We start from the raw sequence: 24746 nt of genomic DNA on the forward strand, positions 1-24746 counted from the left end.
GCAGGTGGGAGTGGATTGATGTGGCAGTGGGAGATGGAATTGTACCGGATTAGGATTATACTGAGAGCAGAGGAAGTCATTTACACTCTCTAGGGAAGAGGTGGACCCGAGGCAATTAGAATTTTTCCACCTCTAACTGTAGTGATTCTTGCATTACAGAGGCGGCATACGCAGTAGAGAAAAGCCCCTGATCTTTTTGGTGATATCAGGAGAACCCTAAGAATTCTTTTATCAGGAGGTACCACTGAGGTCCCTTGCAATTGCTAATCTTCTGAGTTGGTGGGGAGGGGACATGGGCACTAAGAAAGACTGAAGCGTATTCTCAGAGATCTCTTAGAGAGGAGGAGGACGCTGTCCTAAAAGGTGAGCGTATTTAACGCCCACAAAACCTAAAATACAGGAGGACCAATCACTAGTGCTGGAGAGAGGCCTTGGCACACATCCCTTCCCCCAAGGTCCCTGGAGTGAGTGACCTCCTTTGCTGTCACCATTCTTACATTCCTACCCTCTTCCATCCTATGTGTCTTTCACTCTAGTACAGATATTTATGAAAATTGAACACATGGCTTAAATGTAAATTAACTGCGTTAGGCTCAACAGTGCCAGCTTCAACCATGTTGGCACCGTCCAGGACCGCCTTGTCCTGAGAGCCGCCGCACTGGCTGGTACTCACTGTGGGTGCATCCTTTCTGTCTCACCTCTCCCACCCCCAGGGTTCTGGCTAGTGTGGACCATCATCATCATCCTGAGCTGCTGCTGCGTCTGCCACCACCGCCGAGCCAAGCACCGCCTTCAGGCCCAGCAGCGGCAACATGAAATCAACCTGATCGCCTACCGGGAAGCCCACAATTACTCAGCGCTGCCATTTTATTTCAGTACGTACACCCAAGGCTGCTGTCCCCCACCCTCGGGAGCTCCGGCGCACAGACCAAAGGCCCAAAACGAAACCCGGGGCCCAAGGAAGGCCCCCGGGGGCAAGGGGGGTCAACCCCCCCCTTCCCCCCAAAAAAAAAGGGTTCAAAAAGAAAAGGAAAAAGGGGTGCTTCAGCACAGGGAAGCAGGGGCTATGGACACAGGTCCCCTGAAGCAACTAGACCTTTCCAGTGTATCCTACAAAATAAAACGTTCGCAGTTGTTTTAATTCCACATCTAGAAGGGTTAAGTGCTTAGCATGGTGGCTGGCATATAGTAAATGTTCAATAAACTCTAGTAATTATTGTTAAAACTAGATCATCTGTTCCTCAAGGATTTCAGCACATTCAACAGATAGTTCACCTGGCATGTTTTTAATAAGGCTTGGATGACAGAGGCCCTTTACTCTTCATTGGCCACCCATCTGCTCCTGATCTGAGTCAAGGTAAAGCTCGGTGTGTCTTTGCATACCACCTCCAGCCATGCCAGAGTGAGAGAGAGAACACAAATTTCTAACTTCCCAGAAAAAGACCCTCTTCCTGGCACATCTGGAAGGGTAGGGGAAAGAAAAGTGGTCAGGAAGTCCTAAATTAGGGTCCCTGACCCTGAGACCTATGGGACAGGTAGAGGACACAGTCTGAGCAAGAAACATGAGACTCTGGGACTTAGGTAGAGGACACAGTCTGAGCTAGACACACGAGACGTGTGTGTGTGGAAACAGGTTTGTTCCAGGCAGAAGTTATCTTGGCCACCCACTACATTTGCCTAATCCTCTGCCTTGACTCCAGACAGGTAGGAAGTCCTTGCCTATGAGCCAACCAATTTTAGGGACTCTTCAGATTCCAAGAAACCAGATCAGGTCACGCCCATACTGTCCCTCCTCTGCAGAGTTGCTCACACTTGGTGGGTATGCTGGGGTGGAAGAGATAATGCATATTTAGTGGGCGCTTTGCAATCTATCCTAGGACAATTGCCAGTGCAGTAATTTCTTCTCCCTGCCTCCCCATTTTAGGGTTTTTGCCAAACTATTTACTACCTCCTTATGAGGAAGTGGTGAACCGACCTCCAACTCCTCCCCCACCATACAGTGCCTTCCAGCTACAGCAGCAGCAGTTGCCTCTACAGTGTGGCCCTGCAGGTGGCAGCCCTCCAGGCGCTGATCCCACCAGGGGTTCTCCAGGGGCACAGAGCAGCCCCTTGTCTGGGCCCAGCAGAAGCAGCACAAGACCCCCAAGCATCGCTGACCCTGAGCCCTCTGACCTGCCAGCTGACCAAGCAGCCACCAAAGCCCCTGGCATGGAGCCCAGTGGCTCCGTGGCTGGCCTGGGGGAGCTGGACCCAGGACCCTTCCTGGACAAGGATTCAGAATGTAAGGAGGAGCTGCTGAAAGATTACAGCTCTGAGCATGGCAGTGCACTCCCCGACAACAAAGACAAGACACCTGGGAGACATCGCCGCTTTACAGGTGACTCGGGCATCGAAGTGTGTGTGTGCAACCGGGGCCACCATGATGATGACCTCAAAGAGTTCAACACGCTCATCGATGATGCTCTGGATGGGCCCCTGGACTTCTGTGACAGCTGCCATGTGCGGCCTCCTGGTGACGAGGAGGAAGGCCTCTGCCAGCCCTCCGAGGAGCAGGCCCGAGAGCCTGGGCACCCCCACCTGCCACGGCCGCCCGCATGCCTGCTGCTGAACACCATCAACGAGCAGGACTCGCCAAACTCCCAGAGCAGCAGCTCCCCCAGCTAGAGCAGGCCCTGCCTGTGCTCAAGAACTCGGCAAAGTAATCAGGGTCGGGGAGAACCACAAGAGAAGCATTAAGTGACTTTCAGAGAAAGTGGTACAGCCACTTTGTTCCTCTTTTTTTTTTTTTTTTCCTTCTCTCCTGCATTTTCCTACATCTCCAGGTACAGTTCGGGGTGTGGATGCCTCTTCCCCCACAAAAGCACCGTGTTGTGGAAGGATGAGAATTTGGTTCTGTGACTCATTCCTCATACCCCACACTCACCCCCTCATTTTAAGTCATATCTCACCTACCTGTTTGGGTCAGAGAGAGATGTGTTTTCAAAGCCCCCAATGACGGAGGCTGGGACTGTGCCCTGAGATGATTCTTGGTGATGGAGTGGATTTATGCTCTGATAATAGTTTAAGAGAACTTTGCTGTGTCTCAGCCCAGGAGAGGCAGCCCATCTTGGCCCTGAGTGAAGAAGGAAGCCCACAGAGGCCCAGGGTTTGTTACCTGTGGCTGCCAAGGTCTACAGAGCCAGAATTGAGCTAATCCTATGGGACGACGAGAGCTGATGGGCAGTTGATGGTAGATTGGTAGGAGGCTTGCTGATCTCAAATTCCAGGTGACAAGATAGATGCACCGTGTGCATCCTTGATGGGCCCCTTCCCAACAGCCTCTCCCTGGCTGCAGACTGGTTCAGGTGTAGAAGATTATACTGCCTTCTCTTTGGTTTTTCTTTTAAAAACAAACAACAAAAGAGCTGAAAACAAGAATGTTACCAGTGGGCACGCAAAAATTCTCTTCTGGAAGAGGAAAGTTTGTGGCTCTTTCCCAAGTTGACCTTCAAAGATCCCGGCTGCGTTTGAGCCAGAGGGGAGATATTTTGTGTGAAGGCTTGGCTGGGGGTTATCTTTGGGACTTCTGTGGGCAGGAGGCCCCAGTGGCTGTGGGGAGAGGTGCTGCTCTCTGCATCTCTGCCTTTCGGTCTGTGCCCACAGGTGACCAGCATCAGCAGAGAACACACTCTGCCGTCTCCCTGTTCCATGTGAACAAATGGACCGAGGAAGCTGTGGGGCCTGAGAAAGGGCAACCCCACAGCCTGGCTCTCACACAGTATTTTGTCTTTGATCTGAATAAGTTTTTTGGGGGGTGGGGGACGCGGTTGTTGTTGTTTGTTTTAAAATGACCACTTGGAAGAAATACCTTAGGTATCTGTGGTTTTCCTGCCCTGTCCCTGCCACTACCACTTTGGAGTGGGCACCTCATTTTTCTGTAGCCTATGTGAAGAGTCTGAGTGGCCCAGGTAGGAGGTGAGAGCGGCCATCCAGAAGGCCGCAGGATCCTTAGGACAATGTTTGGCTTCAGGTGACCAGTTGAGCTTGGTTAGGAATAATCCAAATGGAGAAAGCAAACAGCCGAAACTAACATTCCCCATACAGCCCTATTCACGTGAAGAGTTTGGTTCTTTCCCCACTCTTGAATGATGACATTCAGACAAGGCATTGATGTTATGGTAAGAAAGGAAGAAGAAAAATATACATATATATATATATATATATATATATATATATCTCCAAAAACAGACAAATCCAAGGCTGTGAGGTGAACAATGTCTGCGTTTGGATTCCACAAAACCAAAATTCATGTTGAACAAAGTGAAGCCCGTACACAGTGACTTTTTGGGTGACCCCTGTGTGTGTTTGTGTGTGTGTGTGTGTGTCTGTTGTGTGTGAGCCCCGAGCCCTGTTTTCCTGTGAAGATACTTTGAGTGGCAGCCATTCTGTTCACGTGACCCACACGTCGGGAGCACAGACGGCCCTCTCAAGGTAATTTATTTTACACATTTACTGTTTACTGAACAAATGTCTGACTCTGTACTCGGGTGTATTCAGTAGCATTGTCAACGGCAGTCCCCCTTTGTTTGCCAGAGATACTGTGCTTGAAGTAGAGGTTTTACTCTGCTCGTCACTGCAATTTGCACATTGCTCCATGGACACTCGGAGGCCTGTGTTCTGTTCCCTGTAAATGGAAACGTGCTCCGAACCTGTCTGCCTCCCTCGGCTGCTCCTGGCCCTCGGTATCAGTCTCCGGGGGTGTCCACAACCACTTGGGAAAGAAGGTGAAGGTGGAATTTTAGACAGAAGCTTGACTGGATCTTCAGTGACAAGCTTGCACTACCTGTGGCCCAGACAGCGGCCCTGCCCAGAATTGCCAGGGGGAGGCTTTGGGGGACACCACAGGGCTTACCTCCCTCTGCTGAGTCCAGCGGACACAAGCAAGCAAGCTGGTGTGTGGCCAGAGTCGGCCAGAGTGCGTTAGCAACCCTCAGATGCCTTCCCTTCCACCTTTTTAAAAGAAAATCCAAGTAACTCACTGAAGTGTCTCAAAGGAGAACAAGTTTTACCAAAATGAATCCTCCTTCAGTTAACTGATCAAATGGATGAACTCTGACCCTCTCAAGTTTCTTTCCCCAATTAGAACTGGGGAACTGGTCTGAGTATCAGCTAGTGGATTCACTGCAGCGTCCTACCCTAAAGGCAAGAGAAGACAAAATACAACCTGCAGGGCTGGGCTTGATTCCCGAGGCACAGTCTGGCCCCTGCTACGAGAGGCTACCCTGCTCAGAAAGACGGAAAAAGGGGATTGAAGGAATAGTCGGGGGGCCAGGGAGATTTGATTGAGTGTGGTTTTCCAGGTGAATGAGAAGGAAGGGGTCCGTCGAGGGTTTGGTGCTACAGTCGGAAGATTTGCAAATGCTAACATTCCTGTGTGAGGCGCATCACCATTTGTCAGTTGTGAATATGTGTATTTTAAGCAATAAGATTCAGCTGGTCAGACTTTTCTGGGCAGTCTCGGTGACGCATTTCCTGTGCTGTGATTGTTCTGAAGACAGAGTGGCTCTAACCACTGTGAGAAGCCCAAATAAAAATCGATCCCCAAAATTCTAATGCTCTTTTTCTTGTGGTTCTTTGTTCCTTTTTCCTCTTTCTCAGACTTCGGGGAATCGCACCTCAGGATCCTAAACCGCAAGCACTTTTCCCTTCTCCACACAGAGACAGAGGTGTCACGTAGCAGTTGGGACAGGGCCCTGGGCCAGGGGCAGGCTGCTGAGTCCACACTCTGCCCTGAGGAGTTTCCCCCCAAGCCCACTCTCTGTCAAGGGTATGTGTCTGATGTTTGAAATACTTTGTGAAGTCCCACAAACAGGTTAAAATCAGACCCAAAGAAACAGAAACAAGTTTTGTCAGACACCTCATGCTAAAACATGACATTTAAAAGGAAGCAAGCTCTCCAGGAGATCACTTTTGTTGATACACTAGACATGGGAGTAGATGCTTTGGAATTTAATATACAAAAATACGTGTTGAGTTGCCCACTTTCTGCTCAGCACTGCCTTAGGTGCTAAGGATAATGCAAAAGAAATACATAAGACAAGGGCCCTGCTCTTTAGCTCTTAAATCATAGTTAGAAAGACAAAACCTACCTGTGTAAAATAGCTGATTAACATTATAAGGTAGGTTGAGATGAAGTGACTGGTATAGATTCAGAGAGTCTCAAGGAATAGTGGGAGGTAGTTTGGGATCCTGAATGCCAGGCAGGAAGTCTCAGGACTGATTTTTAGGTAGCAAGTGTGCCAGCATCTGTCATTGTAGGCCAGTGATCTTTCCTAAGACAAGGAGAGTTCTCTGCTTAAGACTGTCCTCTTGGGTTTTTGAGTCAGATATATGTCCTTGCTTGAAGGCCAGGGGAAGGAACAGCTTGCTACCTCTGCCCAGGGAGAAGGACACCCCTACCCAGCAAGACTTCTCTTTGGGCCACCCACAGATGGCAAAGCAGATCCACGTGCTAGTTGCCCTCCCAAAAGGGGTTCCTGCCTCCCTGAGTGGAGTGCTCACTAGTGGGCCGCGGCTCCAGGTGTGCTGGCAGTCAGTGTTGTCCTCCCCTGGCCCTGGCCCTGGGCTTGCCCAGCAGTCAGCCCTGTTGTTTCTGAGAGGCCAGTATTAGCTAGATAAGCCCCTATCCCTATCTTTGACCCTGGGCCAGAAGACACTGTCCAAGCCCCCCAGTGATGCTAGTGGAGTGATGGCTGCTTAGTTCCTTCTAGACTCTTGGGCTCCTCCAGGCAACCCTTGTGGAGCCGTATTAGCACGTAGGGACAGTTCCATTCTAAAACCACAGGAAAGAACTTGGGGAGAACATCTTTCCTGCCTTCTTTAAGCTAATGTCTGTTGTTCCTCATCCATTTGTGGAAAAAAAAAAAAAAAACTAATGTCTGAGTGGCACAAAAGCAAATTGGTACAGCTCTTATGGGCTGGTCGCCAGAGGCTGTGCATATACCCTTGATGTCAGGTCTACGCCCCACCCCCCCACCATTGTACCCTAGGCTCCTGGGTCACTGAGTTTCTCATTTCTCTAATGAGATATGGCATTGGTTGTCTATTGCCTCACGTGATCAAGTTCAGGTGGAGACGGTACCAATGCCCTAAAGCACAACAGTAAGTTTGCTGAACTAGAATTTCAAGAAGCCCCCCCATTCTCCAGTTTCTTCTGTTTTTCAGCTGGGGGCAAAAGGAAGGGTTTGACTCAGGAGGAGGAGGAAATAGGAGGTTTCGCTGAAGGGTTGTGGGTCAGGGGAACTCTTTGGGATTCGGATTTCAGCCAAGGGGCAAGTGTGGCCTTACTTAGGAGCTGAGCCTTAACCAGCATCTACCATGTTCCAGGCATAGGAACACAAAGATGCCTTCCACCTGGCTCCTCTTTAGAAGAGCTGATAATGGTCTAGAGAGGAAGGCACACAAGCAGTTTTAATCCTGCATGGTAAGCACCACAAAGCCTGTGTGCACAGGATGCTATGGAAGAGACTTTAGCCCAACTGGGAGTTCAGGACAGACTTCCTGGAGGAGGTCACCTTAAACTGGACTTGCCAGTTGAAGAAAGGTATTAACAGGAATTCTAGGCAAATGTTTGCCCTGCAGATAGGACAACTAGGTACCTGGTGCTGAAAAATACACGAAAGCGTGGGAGACCTAAAACAGGAGACTATACGGGTCATGTCAAGCGCTGTGAGCACTTTAGCCTTTCTAGGTGATTGCATTCTGGGACATGTCAAGAGATAAAGCTAGAGAGAGAAGCAGGTCATAAAGATTTTCATTTGCCTTTACTGTTTTGTTAGTTGACTGTTTCTACAGTGCCAGGTCTTGTCTAAGCATCTTAGCCACATTTTCTTACTTTAGCCTCAAAACAGTTCTCCAGGCAGTTATTTCTGCTTTATTAATGGGATTAAGGCATTCAGAGGAGTTAACTTGTCCAAGATCACACAGCTAATAAAGTAACCGGCAGAGCCGGGATTCGAAACCAGATCTGTTGACTCCAAAGCTCAAGCAGGCCAGAGAGTGAAGAACTATGATGTTGGTGCACAAGCCCTTTGAAGAACTTGTGGCCGGGCGCGGTGGCTCACGCCTGTAATCCTAGCTCTCTGAGAGGCCGAGGCGGGCGGATTGTTTGAGCTCAGGAGTTCGAAACCAGCCTGAGCAAGAGCGAGACCCCGTCTCTACTAAAAATAGAAAGAAATTAATTGGACAACTAAAAATACATAGAAAAAAATTAGCCGGGCATGGTGGCGCATGCCTGTAGTCCCAGCTACTCGGGAGGCTGAGGCAGGAGGATCACTTGAGTCCAGGAGTTTGAGGTTGCTGTGAGCTAGGATGATGCCATGGCACTCTAGCCCGGGCAACACAGTGAAACTCTGTCTCAAAAAAAAAAAAAACTTGTGACTTATTTTCAAAGGCGAGAGGAAACCAGAGAAAGGTGCACTGAGCAGGGAGTAATGTGAAAGATGAAGCAGACGCCATTTCCTCCAGAGCACTTGACCCCTTTGTGCCCCTTCCCTCTGCCCCAGGGGCCCCCCAGGTCCAACACTGCTTCTCCAAGAGCCTCTCCGTGCTGAAATGGCCTCACACCTGGGACAGGTGGTGCCTGCTGCATTTCTTCAGATCATTGTTGACTTGCACGGGGAGGGTGTCACCCCTTGAAACATTGTGAAACTCTCAAGAGTTAAAGCTGTTTGGCTGTTCTTTGTCTCTTTCCTTCAGAGTGTTCTGCTCTTCCTCAGAGGAGATCAAAATAGAGCCTTCAGTGTTTGTGAGGGGAAGAAGAGGACTTTTGTTTCATCTGAAATTTCTTCGCACTGTGTAGAAGCCTGTTCCTTACCGTCGTTTAATATTCCTTCCATTTCATGTTTTCTCACCAAGAAGTCTCAAGAAACCCAATCGCACTGGAAAATGTTACAAAACACCCTCTGTTGGAGCCATGAAAGGAGTTTGTCTTCGGGCTCCCCACCCACTTCCAGCTGTCAGCCGCCCTGGCTTGGAAGGGCCTGGCCCAGCAGCGGCCAGCCAGGGGCTGCTGGGTGGGGGGGCCCCTGCGGGGTCTCTGGAGCTTCCAGGGTGGGTTCCTGGAGGTCCCATGCTGTGGATGGACCTGTCTGCACACACCCACTCCCCCCGCCCCGTCCCAACCAAGCTGGTGGCTTTGGGGAGGTTTGTATGAACCCTCAGAGAAAGCCTGACTGGATTTGGATACAATGAAAAAGTGAATATTTATCGAGGCACCAAACGCATTGCATAGGTTCGTATTTGATCCTCACCGCAACAGTGAGGTCAGTACTATTTCTACATACACTTCAGCCCCCCATACTACAGATGAGAAAACTGAGGTCTGAGAAGGCCATGGAAGTTGCCAATCGCCACTTGGTCTGTAAGTGACAGCACCGGGAGAATTGGTCTCCACAGCAGACCTGTGTTATCTGTAGGTCCCGTCTGTGTGGGGCGCTCCTGCTCGCAGCCCTTTCTGCCTTTCCTCCTCCCCAGAGCCTCAGATAATGGGCAGCACAGTTGGTGAGTTACCCCACCTGCCAAATGAGGAAACCGAGGTTCAGGGCTAGGAGCCTGGGGGGCTGGGTGACTAGCACCTGGGCACTGGGGTTCCTCCTGACGCAGTGCACTTGCCACCCCACCCTGGCCTCAGTGACTGTACCGCTGTCCTCCAGAGAGGGGCATTCACATCTGTGAGGGAGAAGACTGCAGAGAGGGCTCCTCATTCGCTTCAGGTTTTGTGGCCACCAGAGGCCAACCAGAACATTCGCTCGCTCTCGCCCCTGCCAAGGTTACGAGGGAGGGACTTCCCTGTCCCTTGCAGGGGAGGCTGTGGGAGCCGCTTTTCTGAAAGACAGGAGCAGTCTGTTTCTCCTGAGAAGGTCGGCTCATGGCTCACCAGAGCTGATTATTAAATTTTCAGGGATTTTATGAGCTGCTTATCAAACAGCCAGTTTAAAAGAGTAAACTATATAAACCTACAATTGGACAAATTATATGAAAAACAAAGGTAATAAACACTCAAAATGGATCATTTGCTAATTCTTTTACTACGTGTTACTACTATCTGCCCTTGAGGTTACTTAAATCTATATTTCAGTATGGTGGAACTATTATATAATAGCATTTTCTATATGGTGGCAAAGAAGATATATTGCCACTGTGCATCTCTTCCCACCTCTGTGTTCAGTGACATCACATTGACAGCTTGAAATTGGTCATGGTGGTGGGATCAGCAGACACCACAAATCAGGGCTAATCCCTCGCCCCCCCACCATAGAGCTGGCGAAACTGTCGTCACGCCACTGGTTAAGGACAGTATGAGCCTCAAAGGGTGACTGGGGGGTCTTGGCAAAAACCTTCCGGCTTTGTCAAAGATCTGGACTTCCTTCTACATAAAGAGAGTTTATTTGCTTGTTACTGGGCAAATCAGCCACGTGATTTAGAGCATTTGATTGAGACCTCTTGTGTGTCTAACCGTCTACCTGTAGGTGCTGATATGCAGATAAAGAACATGAGAAGGCTCCATCTTGAACTCCAGAGATACCGAGGTGGACAGTGTCCCTGGGGTACATCACACCCATGTCAAGCCCAGGCAGATGCCAAGGTTCAGTACCAAGGAACAGAAGCTGAGTGCTAAAGGACAGTCACAGTGGGTGGGAGTCATGAGAAATGGGTCTGAGCCCCAAGGTGGGCAGATTTAGGCCAGTGGGGCAAAGGCCTTCCAGACAGGGGCAGAGCACAGTTTGGGCAGGAGTCAGACTTCATGAGGTCATTTTCTAAAGGACAGTCAGCTTTTCTGAAAGGTACTCTCTCCGGCCACACTTCCAGAAAGCCCTTCTATGTTTACCCCCGGGACAGGTAGGAAAGCATGGTTGCCTCCTCCTGATCCATCACTGAACGGTGGGTTCTGGTCCCAGCCCTACTGCTAAGTAGCAGTGCAACTTGGGGCAAGTCAAGCACCTTCCCCAGTGGCTCTGTTTCCTCATCTTCAAAATGAAGAGTTAGTCTCTCATTTCCCTGCCATTGAATGTTCCGGTTCAATAGTTGGAGACTGGATGTTTTCTATCCCAGTTCAACTCACCACTGCTTCTACAGAGGACACAGGCCTTCTGCTAATGATTTATCTGTTCATCACTAGTCTGCAAAATGTCCTTCAGATTCTGAACAAATTTCAAATACTTAGCTCTCCTCTCCCCCGGCCAATCCTGCCCCCTGTGCTTTGAGCTGAGGGTAGCTTGGCTCTAGCCCAGCAGCCAGCCAATGGGGGAAGAGGAGGCTGGGAGAGGGAAGGGGGTAGCCTTCAGTTTAGCCCTTCTCTTCAGCTCACATAGTGCTAGCATCTCTCCTAGGCTGCGTGTGCTGTGGGCTCTTCAGCAAGGTCCCAGGGTAACTGGCTGATGACGGCCAAGGCTGAGCTGGGGGGATAGGGAATGGTCCACCATCCCTGGATAACAAAGCTCTTTGAAGGAAGGAGGGCTGCTGTAATTGGAAACCTCGTCCTTCTCTCCTTGTAGGCTCTGCCTTGGTCTTCTCTCTCTGAAAACTTAGCCAGGCAGGGCCTCAGCCTTACCTTGCTGGTCTTTCCAGAGCCTTCTGTCTAGTCAGAGGGGAAGGGTTGGGTTGATGATCTGACCCTGGTCTGGCTGGCGCCAGGGAGCTGGGGATGGGGCCTCTCTCCAGGCTAAAGGGCAAGGGTCAGTTTCTTCTGGGGCGTCTCAGGACATTTTTCATTTGCAGACTGGCCAATGGCCAAGGTTTAAAGATGCTGAGTTCAAGGTTTGAAGGAGTCTGGGCTCCATTTTCAAGTGAGGAGCCTTTCATAGACTTCCTGGGGTTTTTGAGTAGGGAGAAGGGGTGGAACCCAGGCGCTGCAGCAGCAGACAGCTGTAGAAGCGCTTTCCTGGCAGTGTTTACCCCAGGGAAGGATGAGGGAAAGGAGACCAAGACAGGATGGTAGTGGCAAATCGAGTCTGGGGGTTACATACACACCCCCAAAGCCAAACCTGTGAGGCACACACAATGAAGCCTGTTTGGATCAAAACAAACAATATTCGTTGCTCTACTTTCAACATGTAAACTTGACCTTGCCCCTTCTGGCCGTTTCCCCTGCTGCTGCCATGGTCTAAGGCCCCCCCTTCATAACTGCTCTGCCAGCTCCCACCCTGCTCCCTCTGCAGACCACTCTCCATGTAGCAGCCAGGGTGATTGTTCAGACATACAAACTAGATCGTTCCACTTACATGTTTAAAACCCTCTAAGGACTTCCTATCATATTTGGAATAAAAACCCAACCCCCTTCCTGCTACTACTTCCTACTCATAAAGACCTCACGGGACCTGTCCCCCCCAACCCCCTGTCCCCCACTCTGACCTCAGAGGGGACCACTCTTCCCTTCATTGGCCTCTCCCCCCTGGAGACCTTCTCACCTGTGGCTTCCTCAGCAGGGAACACTCTCCCCATAAAGGCCACGCCTTCCCCAGTTTAGAGCGGCCACCCCCGATCTCTGTCATTCTCTCATCACATCACACAATGTCATTGACTTCATAGCGCTTATGAGTCTCGGAAATTCTTATTTGCTTGTTAGCCCTCACTAGAAAGCACTCTTCGTGAGACCAGGGAGCTCAAGTGTCCCGGCACAGTGAATGGCACATAATAGATGCTCAGCAAGATATTTGTTGAAAGGATGAGGGAGCAAATGAATAAACGAATGAGCTGCTCAGGGACCTTCTGAAGAAAATGGTTTATGCACATCACTGCTGCAGGCTGGAAAAGAAGGCAGAGTGGGCTGGGAGGAGGGGGATGGAGGGAAAGGTTGGGGAAGCACCTCTAATCTAATTCTGCACTGTGGGGCCAGACGAGGTGGAGTCAGGGGTGTCAGGTAAGGCCTTTAGGTGCTAGCCTCAGCCTGGGCTTCCCTCCAGGCCTGGCGCACCTTGATCTTCACTTTGAAAGGATCGATCAGAAAGACCATCTTGGGGTTGCCTTCCAGGGAGGGCAGCTGCCCATCATCTGGCACCTCCAGTTCGAACCTCTGCAGCAACCAGGACATGAAGAGGAAGAGCTCCTGGCGGGCCAGGACTTCACCTACGCAGGAGCGGGGTCCCGCTCCGAAGGGCAAGTAGCTCAACGATGGTGAGATGAGCTGGGTCCCCGTTGAATCCAAGAAGCGCTCTGTAGGCAAGGGAAGGCCCCAGCCAGGGCCAGGGCAGGAGTAAGCAGAGGTGTGCCTCTGCCCAGGCCGAACGGGAGACACGACCCTGCCCGGGGAACCCCAGCCTGGGGAGAGCTACTGTTCTGCTCTCAGGTACCACTTAATGACACAAAGGAAACATTTGGTAAGAACGGAAAAGAGGCGGTATTAACAGATGAAAATGCTACCCTCTAAGGGGAGAGGGGGCAGACTTAATGAGAGACAGATGCCTAGAGAACTTCTTAGAACAGTCAATTTGCGTTTGGTTGGTAGGAGAGTGTGGGAAATGCAGCTGTGAAGAGTTTGGTAAGTCTACAGCAGGATGGAGTGTCAACAGGTCCTTGAAGTTGTAGCCAAGAGTTTTCTAGCAGCAAGTTTGGCAGAGAGAAGGGGTGCTGGGGTGGTGGAGCACAGAGTCCAGGCTGGCTGTGTGGCCCAGGAAGTAGGACAGGACAGGGACTCACCAGGCATGAACTGGTCTGGCTGGTGCCACTCCTTCTCATTGTGATGCAGTGCCCACAAATTGATGACAACCTCTGTGCCCTTGTCAATGGCAAACTCGCCAATGCTGCTCCAGAGAGGGAGAGGAAAAGGAGGTCTGGAACATTGTCCTCCCCTTCCTGCTCAGCCCCAAGCCCCCACATTCCTCCACCCTGGGGGGAAGCGCCCTGTACTCCCTTATGCCCACTCACTCATCTTTTGCTGAGCTTCTGCCAGATCAAATCTGAACCCAGCCCTTCTCCAGCCCTTTCCTCTCGACAAGCACTTATGTATGAACACTCGTGTACATGGACATTCTTGTCAGGGTATGTGGGCGTGCATTTAGAGCTGGTGCATGCATGTGTGTGCTGCAGCTGTTGTACTGGGTAGAAGCATGGAGTGCCCAGTCTTTCTTCCCAGACCATATGTCTCCAAGGGCAGCAGGCAGCTTCTGAGGGTAGTTAGCAGATCCGTGGGTTAGTCAATGGGTGTCAGTGGTTGCTGGGGACGTTGAGCCGCAGGGCCAGGGTGGGATGCTTGATAGTAGTCAGTGGTTGGCTGACTCTAGGTTGACTAGCAGGCTGGGGGCGGTGTGGAGGGGGAACCAGGTGGGCTGGCGGTGGTGTTGGATGCATCGTGGGGCTGGGTATCATTGGGAGGGGAGGCACACCTGGAGTCATTGTTAGCCTTGTGGGGGATGAGCAGAGGGGCCACGGGCCTGATGCGAAGCACCTCTCGGATGGTGGCCTCCAGCAGGATGAGATGGCTCCGGTCGCTGATAGTTGGTGTACGGCTGAAACCTATATTCTGGTCAATCTCCTCATGGATCTTCTTCTTCAACTGAGGGCCAGAGAGGGTAGATGTGACCAGTGTGTTTAAGCCCAGGAGAAGCATGGGCTTAGAAGAATCCAACTGTCATGTCCAGAATAGCCTGTCCAGATGCTTCCCAGCTGGCTTCCCAGATGGCTCTGAGCCTAGGCTCTGCTTCCAGAAGATGGGACAGCTCCACTCTGGGGCCAGAGCGAGCCACTGCTTGGGGAAGGGGCAGGGCAGGCCTAGTCTTCCTGCAAAGAAGGCCTGAGGGTATTAATTCCCTCTCTCTGGGGCCTAGAGGTTGGGCTGGCCAGGGTCTAGGGTAGACGGGAAGGCAGGAGTAGGGAGAAGCCCACCTGAGGATTGTGCAGCAGAAAGGCCACAATCCACTTTACCACAGAGGCAGTGGTCTCCACACCGGCCCCAAAGATGTCCCCTACAGTGGCAAGAATGTGTTTATCTGAAAGCTTCTTTGAATCCTGGTCTGGGTCACTGTTGTTATTATCTGAGTTCATCTTGGCTTGGATCATAACGTCCAGCATGTTGGTGGTAGAGTTGCTCCTGAATTTCTCCTGGTTGGGTGAGGTTGGGAGACAGTGAGTAGGAAGGAGCCCCATTTGCAACACTCCCGCCATCCTCCTGTCCCAGACTAGAGACAACAAGGCTCCTCCTGCTTGCAAGTGGCGTGGGGCTGGGTGGGACCTATGAGCTTGTGGAGGTGGAGACAGCAGTGGGCCCTCTTTAAGTTTGGGAGGCAGGGTGGGTCCCTTTTGGGATCCTTTTCAATTCCTCACTTTCCCACCCCTATTCATGAGGCCAGTTTTTATTGTGCACCTGCTAAGTGCCAGGCTCTCTGCTAGGTTTTGGAGATCCTACAGTGTCCAAAATGGACCCCAACTCTGCTCTCACGACTCTTTCAACCTAGCTCATATTCTCATCTGCTCCATTACCTACCTTGTACTTTTCCATTATTCCTTTCAGCAGCTCATTTCGCATCCTAACACACTTCCTCAACATTTCCAGGCTTTTGTTGGGGAAAATCTGGGGAGTAAAAAGAAATGTCAAATCCATCCCTCTTCTATTTTGCTTTTTCAGCTGCCAGAATCTCTCCTGGAGGCAGATCCTAGTTTTCTGTCCCTGAAGAGTTCCCATTCGAACCCCGACCTTCAGCCAAAAGGGAAGGCAAGATGGGGGCACAGAATGGGATCATTATGACAACTAGGACAATTCCAAACAAGGGGGGACAATTCCAAACAATTCCAAACCACCCCCTCCCCCCTTGTCTCCACTTCCCCTTCTCCATTCAGTCGAACATCACACACTGACTCTGCTGTGTGCCCAGTCCTTGGGGGTAAGACAGACTCGAGTCTGAGCCTTGAGCAAGCTCCTTAACCTCACGAAGGCTGTTTCCTCATCTGCACGGTGGGGATAATAAAACCTCCTTCCAAGGGGAATTCAGCAATTAATACATATAGAAAACTTAATACTGGCACGTGGTAGCTAGAAAATAAACGAGAGCCATGATCAGGAGTATTAAGATGCATGATTAAAAAGCTAAACCTACTTCAGTAGAGAGTGCCAAAGGTTTTGAGAGGCAGAGGAGGTAGAGGTCACTGTGGCTGAGGGGTCAGGGAAAAGATGGGTTTGGAGCTGAGCAGGAAAAGGAAGGAAGAACTGGGGACACTGTTAGGGTCTGCTGGGACCTGAAGGGGGGCCTGGCCGCGTCCTCACCTGCAGCCAGGGGAATGTGTCTACCAGACTGCTGTTGCCCAGATTCTCCAGGATGCCTTCGTTATACTTCTGTATCACTGTCAGCTCGGGGTCCCCGTACTTGTAGGAGTTGTTGAAGCAGATCAAGCAGATTATGTTGGTTATTGCCAGGAAGACAGGCAAGGAAATATCTATGGACTGTCCGTCATGGGTGACCAGCATATCACATAATACACTGACTTCCTGACATACTGAGGGGAGAGAGGGCAGGAGGGTGGGAAATGAATCAATCAGCACCCTTGGCCCCTCACCCCAGTTCCCTCCCAGCCTGAGCAGGGACAGGTAGCAGGTGGCCACTAGATGGCAGCAGTAGCCAAGAAAAGGCCAGACTGGACCATTCCTAACCCTCTCCCCTCCCCAGCCCTCTTCTCCCCCAGCACCCGCAGTGGGATCCCCCCAGCCCCAGGGCCCAGCCTGGCACTCACTGATCTTCCCTAGCTTCTGGTTGCCATCTTTGAACAGGGCAAAAGTGGCCTGCACCAGCTTCCGATGCAGCTGCCAGTGGGTGCCGTAGTCAGCGAAGGCGATGCCCTTTTGGTTGTCTGACAGGATGTCTAGAGAGGCCTTTGGAGAGCAGGCAAGGCTGTAGAAATCCCACACCATCCACCCCACCCTTGCCCTGGGCCTCCTGTACCTGTTCCCCTTCCTGGGGGAGAAGACAGGTACCTGCCATGCTGACTCCACCATGGCTGTAAGGTCTGGGCAGCACAGGCCCTAAGGCCCCTGCTCCCAGTTCCATCAGAGGGACACACAGTGAGGAGGAAGAAAGAACCCTGAATTAGAATGCAGGAGTCCTGGGGTTCAGTACGCTGATAGGGTCACCTCTGGGCCTCTCTTTTCTCATCAGCTTCTAACCAGGGGATAAGCTCTCAGAATTATGCCTGTCTGGGATAGGGAGAAGGCCAGGATGTAGAGATCGAGGACTGCCCAGACCACTGTCTTGCCCTGGGTCCTCTGGGAAGTCCTAAAGGCACAGCTCATCCCGTTTTGGTTTACCCTTTCATCGCAAGCCTGTACACCCAACCACAAGCCCACGCCTGGAGAGTGCAGCAGTTTTGTCCACCCAGTCAGGTCTTGGGCCAAGCTGCCTCCTCCTAGAGGTACTCCCAGAGCATAAGGGTCCAAAGCCTCCCTTTTCCATCCCCTGACCCCTAAGCCCCACCTGACTAGACTCCTCCATCCTCTCTGCCCTGGAGAGAAACCTAGTAAAGGTGGGTGCTGGGATGGGGGATCCAGGTGGGTTTCTGGATGGTTAGTACCCACCCCCCACCAGGAGCACAATAGCAAGCTCTGTAGGACCATTAGCATCCCTGAAATGCCACTGTAGGTCAGCCCCCATCGCCACCGCGTGGGCTAGAGCAGCTGGGGACAGCTCCAGGGAAACAGCACTCCCAGCCTTCAGGAGCCAGGCCACTTCTCCCATGGAGGGCATAATCACTACCCTGATTTTCCAGGAAGAGTAACATTAATACTGGCTATTTTTGGAGTACTTACTGTGCTGGGCGCTGAGCTAAGTGCTTTATATGCACCTTCTCAGTTCTTTGGAGAGGTCTAGGCCCAGAGATTGTCATCCCATTCAGGGGCAGGATGGACCCCTCAAGCCACTGCTGTCACCCCACCCCACACCCTGGGCAGCCCAGTAGAGGAGCCTTCCTTTAATTCTTCCTGCCTAGTGTAGAGGCTGGGTGGGGTCTGAGGAGTTGCTCCCCTCCCATCACCCCACTGGTCTGGTTTTGGAAGAGTTACAGGTTGTTGGAGCTGGAAGGGTCATTCCAGCCACAGTCCTGGCTGAAGACCCGAACACCCCCAGGGGCTGGTGAGGGAGGGGAAGATTGGCACTGCTTACCACTTGGGGCCGCCCAGAGAAATCCTTGCCCTTCTTAACAAGCACCTCCTTGGCCAGCTGGTAGTGGCCGACAATCACTAGAGTCTTGGGACCCATACGAACAGAATAGATGGGGCCGTATTTTTTCTGCAGCTTGAAGAAGTTGACATGTTGATGGCCATGTCTGGGGAGGAACGGCAGGCTGCCCACCAGGGGCAGAGACGGGAGGCTCTTGGGATACTTGGCACCAGGGCACCTTACCTTGGGCCAAAAGAAATAGGCTAGGGTGAGCAGCAAGAGAGCCACGAGTTCCCACATGGTGGCCGGGTGCTGGCAGGCAGGATGGAAGAGCCGCAGCAGCTCTAGGATATGAGGAGGCAGTTTTAAGGGCTGCTTCACCTTGACTTGGTGTTATCTCTTGCCTTGTGAAAGTTTATCCTGGAGCAGAGCCAGGCCTGAGCCCTCTCAGAACAGAGAGGAGGGGAGTGCAGTCCTCCTCAAGGGCTGGCTCGACTCCAGGGCAAACCCCAGGGGGAGGCGGTAGGTAAGGAAAGACTGCTGAGCCCCCTCCCCAGAGCTCCCCATCCATGGGTGACCCCAGAGTACATCAGAAGCAAATGGTATCTGAGTTAGGAACCAAGGCTTGGGACTTTCCATGTTGTAAAATCAACATGGATTTTACATGGACAGATGACAGAGTCAGGAGGATTGCGAATGCTGAAGATATTTTATCTAGTCTTATTATTTAACAGCTAAGGAAAGTGAGAACTTCAAAAGTAAGGTCACACAAGATAGTGATGACAAGAACACAGATGTCCTAACTCCTATTTTGCTGCTCTTTCTAGAGGCAAGGAAGCGTAGGGGTTGAGAGCATGGGCCCAAGAGTCAGATAGGCTTGGGTTCAAAATCTAGCTTGGCCTCTTTCTAGCTATATGACCTCGGGTGAGTTATGTAACTTAATTAACTTTTTTTTGTTTTTGTTTTGAGACAAGGTCTCACTCTGTCACCAGGGCTAGAGTGCAGTGACCTCTTCATAGCTCACTGCAACCTCAAACTCCTAGGCTCAACCGAACCTCCTGGCTCAGCCTCCCGAGTAGCTGGGAGTATGGGTGCACACCACCACACCTGGCTAATTTTTGAATTTTTTGTAGAGCCGGGGTCTTGCTGTTGCCCAGACAAGCCCCAGCAAGGAGCAGAAATTCCATCTCCCACTTTTGTGAGTCTCCATCAATGAGTCCTGGTCACCTGTCTGATGATCCATCTTTTCTGTAAAGATTGACACCAAGAATGTGCACTCCCTTGTGGCTGTGACTTCACCTGGTAAGATCAAATCATTGGTAAATACTGAATGAGACACTAAAGGACTTCCAGCAGAAGATGAGGATAGTATCTGTCAAGAAGGTCTATTAATAAGAGCTCAGAAAAACTAGGGAGCCCATTTTGTTATAATAATGATAAGAATATAGTATAATATCTAATGAACACTTACTTTGTGCCTGGCAGCACTTTTCGCGTGCATTATCTCATTGAGCAGATTAAATATCATAAAAATCACAACCACCCCGAGAAGTAGATCCCACTGTTATTCCCATTGTGCAGAAGAGAAAACCAAAACCTAAAAAGGTTAAATAAACATAAGGTTACCACATTACACAGCAATTCCACTCCTAGGTATATACCTAAAAGAATTGAAAACAGGGGCTGGGGGCTGTGGCTCACGCCTGTAATCCTAGCACTCTGGGAGCCTGAGGCCGGAGGATTGCTGAGGTCAGGAGTTCGAGACCAGCCTGAACAAGAGGGAGACCCCATTTCTACAAAAAATAGGAAAATTAGCCAGGCATGGTGGCATGTTCCTGTAGTCCCAGCTACTTGGGAGGCTGAGGCAGGAGGATTGCTTGAGCCCAGGAGTTTGAGGTTGCAGTGAGCTATGATCACATCACTGCACTCTAGCCTGGGTGACAGGGTGAGACCTTGTCTCAAAAATAGATAAATAAAAGACTTGTGACAAATATTGACTTATTTAAGAGAATTGTTATATTAATAGATATCTTGGTGTCCACACATTCCTAGAATAATGCTATTAATACCTTGTCCAGAGTGTCTTCATGTAGTATAGAATTGAATTCTCTTTGTTATTTACTTAGGATTTTCTTTCTTTTTTTTTTTTATGGATTTTATTTCTTTTACACTTCTAGTCATATGAAAAATTGGGTTATAGTTTTTTTATTTGTACATGGCCAGGTTTTGGTATTATGATTTTGCTAGTTTTTAAAAGTTATCTGAGAAACTCTCAGTCTTTTCATATGTCCTATAAGCAGATTAAATATGAAAATTATCTGTTCTTTAAAACTGTAAGGAAAGGTGACCCTGAGAACTGTCAGGGCCTAATGCCTTTTTTGGGAAGATAATTCTCTAACAAAACTTTCCATTTTCCTTGATAGTTATTGGTCTTCTCAACTCTTCTGAATCTTCTTGAGTCAATTTTGGCAGTTATATATTTCTTCAAATTTTATATTTTTCTTGACTTATCAGGAGTTTGTTTTATTAATCTTTTCAGAGAATCACCATTTGGATTTCTTCATCAAGTCTTTGTTGTGGTTTGGTTTTGTTCTCAGTGTTGATCAATGATCAATGCAAAACATCCTGTATAACTTTAGTTTACACTGAAAGCTTGTGTGAATTCTACTTCCTCTACATCCCTGATTTCCTTGTCTAAAACATAAGCTCTATTATTTACTAGAATTGAACATTTGTATAACCTATGACCCAGCAACTCCATTCTTAGGTATGTAACCAACCAAATGTGTGCATATGTTCAACAAGGAAAACTTACAATTCATCTAGAAAATAAATGTACTCTTACTAGTACATATTTATAATCCATAGAGAAAAGTGATTTATAAAATCTATTTGTATATGTTCAAATGACCTTGAGGCGTGGTTTCAGCCCTTACAATTTTTTGGGCCTTTACAATTCCTCACCTGTATGTATTTTTGCAGATTAATTTAGTTATAGAGGAGGCATGAATTAGCCACATCCTTTGTTATCCCAGAAAAAAATTTCTCAACCATTGTTTTATATTGTAGCCAATTTGTACCTACTAGAATGAGGTATTTCATTAAAACTTTCATCTAGTGTCCATTTGAAGTTTTATTTGGTGCTATTCTTTTTATTTTATTTTATATTTTTGGAGAAAGGGTCTCACTCTGTCATCCAAGCTGGAGTGCAGTGGCATGATCATAGCTTACTGCAGCCTCCAACTCCTGGGCTCATGGGATCCTCCTGCCTCAGCCTCCTGAGTAGCTAGGACTATAGGGTAATTTGATATGCCCTAGAAAGGGCCGCAGTTCAGTCATTTGAACAATTTGACTTCTGGTAAGGAATTGGATTTTACAAGAGTGACTGGACTACTTATATCAGGCCTCTCATTGACACTTTTTATATTTACCAACAGGCCAATCAACAAACAATATTGCATCAAGATTTAGTACTGGTGTAGCCAAAAGTTCTGTTCTGGTCATGGACACTTCTTGAATTACAGAAACAATCTAGAAATTCTCCTTCATTGGGTAAATGTAATAGAGTTTTTGGATTAAGAAAGTAACACCAGACCCCAGTTAAAATGGCTTTTATCAAAAATACAGGCAATAATGAATGCTGGCAATGATTTGGAGAAAGGGGAACTTTTGTACACTGTTGATGGGAATGTAAATTAGTGTAACCACTATGGAAAATAGTGTGGAGGTTCCTCAAAAAACTAAAAATAGAACTACCATATGACCCAGCAATCCCACTGTTGGGTATATATCCAAAGAATGGGAATTCAGTATATCAAAAAGATATTTGCACCCCCGTGTTTATTGCAGCACTATTCACAACAGCCAAGATAAGGAATCAACCTCAGTGTCCACTGACTGATGAATGGATAAGGAAATTGTGGTGCATATACACCATGGAATATTATGTAGCCATCAAAAATGAAATCCTGCCATTTGAAACAGCGTGGATGAAACTGGAGAACATTATATTAAGTGAAATAAACCAAGCACAAAAGACAAATCTTGCATGTTTTCACACATATGTGGGAGCTAAATATTGAAAACAATTGATCTGGCCGGGCGCAGTGGCTCACGCCTGTAATCCTAGCTCTCTGGGAGGCCAAGACGGGCGGATTGTTTGAGCCCAGGAGTTCGAAACCAGCCTGAGCAAGAGCGAGAGCCCATCTCTGCTAAAAATACAAAGAAATTAATTGGACAACTAAAAATATATAGAAAAAAATTAGCCAGGCATGGTGGCGCATGCCTGTAGTCCCAGCTACTCAGGAGGCTGAGGCGAGGTTGCTGTGAGCTAGGCTGATGCCACGGCACTCTAGCCCGGGCAACAGAGTGAGACTCTATCTCAAAAAAAAAAGACACTAGTCAGAATTGAAATTGTTGTACAGACTGACTCACATGGCAGCTGACTTGAAGGATAGACGGAGTTTGAGCACAGGGGCCTAGTAGGTGCACCTGTTGATCTGAGGGTTCCTGAAATGCTGTCTTCAAAATGATCTTAGTGGAACCTTCAGAACTGTCAAAGGATGATGAAACTACAACTCAATATTTGAAATAAGAGACAAAACTGAATTTATTATTTACTATACTATGGAAGAGCAGGTGTCTCTCCAAGCAGAGTAGACTGCTTATCGTAATAGGGTTTTGGGAAAGTGTGGAGTTCAGAGATTGATGGATGTAAGCAAGTCGATATTATCTGTAGAACTGTGGTTACTTGAGTGAGGCTATTGTTGATTGATTGGCACTTAGAGGGGTGATTATTGGGATGAATCTGTCCTTGAATGACTGACTTTGAGAAGTGAGGGAGCAGATCTTCATTATTTGGTTTGCAAAAGGGGGTCCTGAGGTGAGTTGTCAGAGACTGAACATATTTCAGACCAGTTCTGGTGGTATGTTAGTTTTCCATTGTCACATTACCACAAACTTAGTGACTAAAAACAATACACATTTATTATCTTATAGTTTTTATGCATCAGGAATCTAAGTAAGTACAGCTTCATTGGGCCACTTGCTTAGAGTCTTATAAGGCTTCAATCAAGGTGTGGGCCAGGGCTGGGTTTTCATCTAGAAGCTCTACTGGAGAAGGATCTGCTTCCCTTCTTGCCTGGTTGTTAGCAGCATTCAGTTCCTTTTGATTGTTGGCTAAGAGCTTCTTTCCCCACCCCCAGCTGTCAGCTGGGGCCCAGATCTTAGTGACTAGATGGTGCTTGCAGTTCCATGTGGAGTTCTCCATCATGGCCACTTGCTCACTCACAGCCAGCAAGGGAGAGAGACTCCAGCAAGATGGGCCTTACAATCTTCTGTAAGGTAATCACGTATCTCCCATCACCGGCGCATATACTGTTGCTTAGAAGCAAGTTACAGACCCTGCCCACACATGAGAGGAGAGAAGGGCTCACACAAGGGCATGAAATAAAATAAAAAATAAAAACAGTTGATCTCATGGAGACAGAGAGTAGAATGATGGTTACCAGAGGCTGGGAATGGTAGCCGGGGTGGGGAGATAAAGTGGGGATAGTTAATGGGTGTAAAAATATAGTTAGATAGTTAGACAGAATGAACAATGTTTGATAGCAGAACAAAGTGTTAGGGTATACTTTAAAATAACTTAAAGAGTAGAATTAGAATGTTCCTAACACAGAGAAATGTTAAATGCCTGAAGTGATGGAAACCCTGATTTGATTAATTACTCTGATTTGATTAATTCACTTTGTATGCCTGTATCAAAACATCACATGTACCCTATAAAGATATACAACTATTATGTACCCATAATAATTAAAAATTAAAAATTGAAAAAATAGTAACACTAGGCCAGGCATGGTAGTTTATGCTTATAATCCCAGCACTTTGGGAAGCCAAGGCGAGAGGATTGCTTGAGGCCAGAAGTTCAAGACCAGCCTGTACAACAAAGAGAGATGCTGTCTCTACTAAAGGAAAAAAAAAAAAAAAAAGCTGGGCCTGCTGGCGTGTGCCTGTAGTCCCAGCTACTGGGGAGGCTGAGGCAGGAGGATCACTTGAGCCCAGGAGTTCGAGGCTGCAGTGACCTATGATTGTGCTCTGCACTCCAGCCTAGGCAACAGAATGAGACTCTCTCTGAAAAGCAAAACAAAACAAAACAAAACTCCCCAAAAAACACCAGTAGATGATAATAGGAGAAAGCAAATAATTAGTTAATCAACTAATAGAAAAATGTTGGATAGTTTCCATTGGCAGAAGGCATTTACTACATTTGGTAACATTAGTCCCCATTCTAACAAACCTCAGTTATTAACCTGCAAGAGCCAGCTTGGATTGGGTTGGAGACTATCAAATCTATGACTCCACCCATTATTCCCTGTGAAAAACTCCCTTAAACATTCAAAAAAAAAAAAAACAAGATAATCCTGGAAAAAGTGAGAACCTTTTTTTTGTTTGTTTGAGACAGAGTCTCACTGTGTTGCCCGGGATAGAGTGCTGTGGCGTCATCCTAGCTCACAGCAGCTTCAAACTCCTGGGCTCAAACAATGCTTCTGCCTCAGCCTCCCAAGTAGCTGGGACTACAGGCATGCGCCACTATGCCTGGCTAATTTTTTCTATATATGTTTAGTTGTC

General features: G+C 48.7%; 2 protein-coding genes across 2 annotated transcripts in view; one reads left to right on the forward strand and one right to left on the reverse strand.

The window, feature by feature from the left end:
• Positions 1-4200, forward strand: part of WBP1L (WW domain binding protein 1-like) — a 60060-nt gene extending 55860 nt beyond the window's left edge. The window contains exons 3-4 of the mRNA XM_012661760.1: positions 714-875; positions 1925-4200. Coding sequence (XP_012517214.1) covers positions 714-875; positions 1925-2664 — 902 coding nt within the window. The 3' untranslated portion in view covers positions 2665-4200. The remainder of the gene's footprint in view (positions 1-713; positions 876-1924) is intronic.
• An 8550-nt stretch (positions 4201-12750) lies between these two features.
• On the reverse strand, positions 12751-18477 carry LOC105824322 (steroid 17-alpha-hydroxylase/17,20 lyase). The gene is made up of 8 exons (XM_012661734.1): positions 18120-18477; positions 16699-16837; positions 16235-16464; positions 15458-15544; positions 14860-15075; positions 14361-14530; positions 13675-13778; positions 12751-13191 (listed from the first exon to the last, which is right to left on the reverse strand). Exons 1-8 carry the CDS (start codon positions 18414-18416, stop codon positions 12908-12910), a joined length of 1527 nt encoding a protein of 508 aa, XP_012517188.1. The 5' UTR covers positions 18417-18477; the 3' UTR covers positions 12751-12907.
• Positions 18478-24746: the final 6269 nt, after the last annotated feature.

This window comes from Propithecus coquereli, unplaced genomic scaffold, assembly GCF_000956105.1.
Source record: "Propithecus coquereli isolate 6110/MARCELLA unplaced genomic scaffold, Pcoq_1.0 Scaffold73, whole genome shotgun sequence".
Classification (NCBI taxonomy): domain Eukaryota; kingdom Metazoa; phylum Chordata; class Mammalia; order Primates; family Indriidae; genus Propithecus; species Propithecus coquereli.

Coding starts and splice junctions, on each gene's coding strand:
- LOC105824322 (XM_012661734.1), bottom strand. CDS start 18,416: ATGTGGGAACTCGTGGCTCTCTTGCTGCTCACCCTAGCCTATTTCTTT. Junction 16,838..18,119: donor TCTCTGGGCGGCCCCAAGTG/GTAAGCAGTGCC, acceptor TGCTCTCCAAAG/GCCTCTCTAGACATCCTGTC. Junction 16,465..16,698: donor CCAGAAGCTAGGGAAGATCA/GTGAGTGCCAGG, acceptor CTCTCCCCTCAG/TATGTCAGGAAGTCAGTGTA.